Source organism: the organism of the source record quoted next, assembly GCF_019968955.1.
Source record: "MAG: Porospora cf. gigantea A chromosome Unknown PgA_NODE_5555_length_1847_cov_754.682, whole genome shotgun sequence".
Classification (NCBI taxonomy): domain Eukaryota; phylum Apicomplexa; class Conoidasida; order Eugregarinorida; family Porosporidae; genus Porospora; species Porospora cf. gigantea A.
Genome location: NW_027151762.1, coordinates 1 through 1,847, shown reverse-complemented (window position 1 = coordinate 1,847; position 1,847 = coordinate 1). Strand labels below are relative to the sequence as shown.

Genomic DNA, 1,847 nt, shown 5'->3' with positions numbered 1-1,847 from the left:
GTCGTAGCCACCCCGGCCCGGCGGCCATTCATGGCCTGACGCTACTGGGCGTCGCCGCACTGGCGATGGGTTCAGTGAATAACATAGTGGATGCCACGCACACGGCACTCTCACTCGCGGGTCGCAGACTGCAGGCCAGTGCCAACGCCGTCCTCATAGTGTCTCTCGTTCTGCTGGGATGTGGTAGCGCCTACTTAGGGTACTACCAGGGATCCCGAACCTTACAGTAGAACCACGTGATTACGCGTCATTTATCGGTTCTTGAGCTGATGTGGGATCACCATCACATTGATGTGGGGTGGCCGCGCTCGGCAATCCGATATTCATTTATTGATGCGTATTACCACGCTATTGGCTACTGCAGTCGTGGCTACCCGCGTGACTGAACCTCAAGAGGTCAGCGAGCTACTTGATCGTTGGATAAGTGCCCAGCATCCTTCATTTGTCGTAGGGGTAAAAAACGTTGGGGCCGGCTCGGCTGAGAAGCGAAATGAGTTGAATTCTGTGCTCGCGCTACGAGGTATCAAGGTAGAAGTTTTTAGAGCGTCCCGAATGGCAATCGTGGAGGTAGACGAGAATGCTGACAGATCCCAAGTGCAAGAGGCGATGGAGAGGCTTCTCGGAGAGGGACTGGTCCGTTGGATCGAGTTGGATGATAACGAGGAAATCGAACCTGTAGAAAAGCTTCCACGCCGAAGCTTTCGGTCGTATTTCACTAGTACCGGAGCCGAAACGAGCCAATGGCATGTGAAGAACATGAGGCTCACTGATGCGTGGAAGATCACCAAGGGCGCCGGTGCAAAGGTGATGATTACGGAGGAAGGGTTTTTTGTCGATCATCCCGATCTGCGCGACTCGCTCTGGAAGAACCCCCACGAATCTAAGTGGGGTGACAACGACAACAACGGCTATGTTGGGGATATCCACGGCATCAACACTGGCAACATGACGGGAGACCTTGGAGGCGACCTGATGTCGCATGGTACAGGAGTCACAGGCTGCGTCGTAGGCAGCCTCAACGGAGAGGGCAGCGTGGGATCGGCTCCAGAGGCAGAAGCTGTCCTCTGCCGATTTCGCGCCAATCGTTCTATGACCGACCTACCCCGATGTCTGGACTATGCTGTTTCTCGAGGTGTGAAGATAATGAACCTGAGCTTCAGCTACAGCAGGTCCATGGGGTACTGGTGGAGAGATTTCCTTGACGAGCTTGATGAGAAGGGCGTGCTGCTTGTTACGTCTGCAGGCAACTCTGGCGTGGACCTCAGAACTGATCCCAATGTATTCAACGAACCGCAGTCTGTTCCCCATCCATCGCTGATAGCTGTCGCGATGCACGGTGACGGTGACAAGTTGGCTGCGAAGTCCAATTTCGGCCCAGAGCTTGTGTCCATTTCAGCGCCAGGCGATACGGTGTTCGCTCCCTGGCTCACCTCTAGCAACGCGCCGATGTATGGGCACTTGCTGGGTACTTCGTTCTCCTCGCCGTTCGCTGCCGGATGTGCCGCGCTCGCCCTTTCCGCGAACCCCTCCCTCAGCAACCGCGACTTGAAAACTCTCATGGAGTCGACAGCTAGGAAGGTGAACTCTTTTATTGGTAAGGTGGCTTTTGGAGCGATTGACTGCCACGCGATGGTTGAAAAGGCACTTACTATGACTCCCACCACCGCGGCGCCAACTCCCCAACCTGAAACTGTCTCCACGTCAACGATGCGCCCTACCCCTGTCCCCCCGCTGGCTCGTATACACATCTCCGCGCCCACGAGACACTCGCGAATCTCGTATGCCGGCGTCTGCTGGAAAAAAAAAAGGGGGGGGGGGGGGGGGGGGGGGGGGGGGGGGGGGGGGGG

The 1,847-nt window shown here is 56.5% G+C and overlaps 1 protein-coding gene across 2 annotated transcripts; it reads left to right on the top strand.

The window, feature by feature from the left end:
- Positions 1-333: 333 nt before the first annotated feature.
- KVP18_002813 (uncharacterized protein) lies at positions 334-1,788 on the top strand (the record flags this gene model as incomplete). 2 transcript variants are annotated; one of them, XM_067954025.1, is made up of 1 exon in its annotated part: positions 334-1,788. In XM_067954025.1, a coding segment is annotated over one exon (1,455 nt), but the record flags the coding sequence as incomplete, so codon positions are not given. The 2 variants fall into 2 exon arrangements, with proteins under 2 accessions (XP_067807764.1, XP_067807763.1); XM_067954024.1 differs by having other exon boundaries at positions 334-1,778.
- Positions 1,789-1,847: the final 59 nt, after the last annotated feature.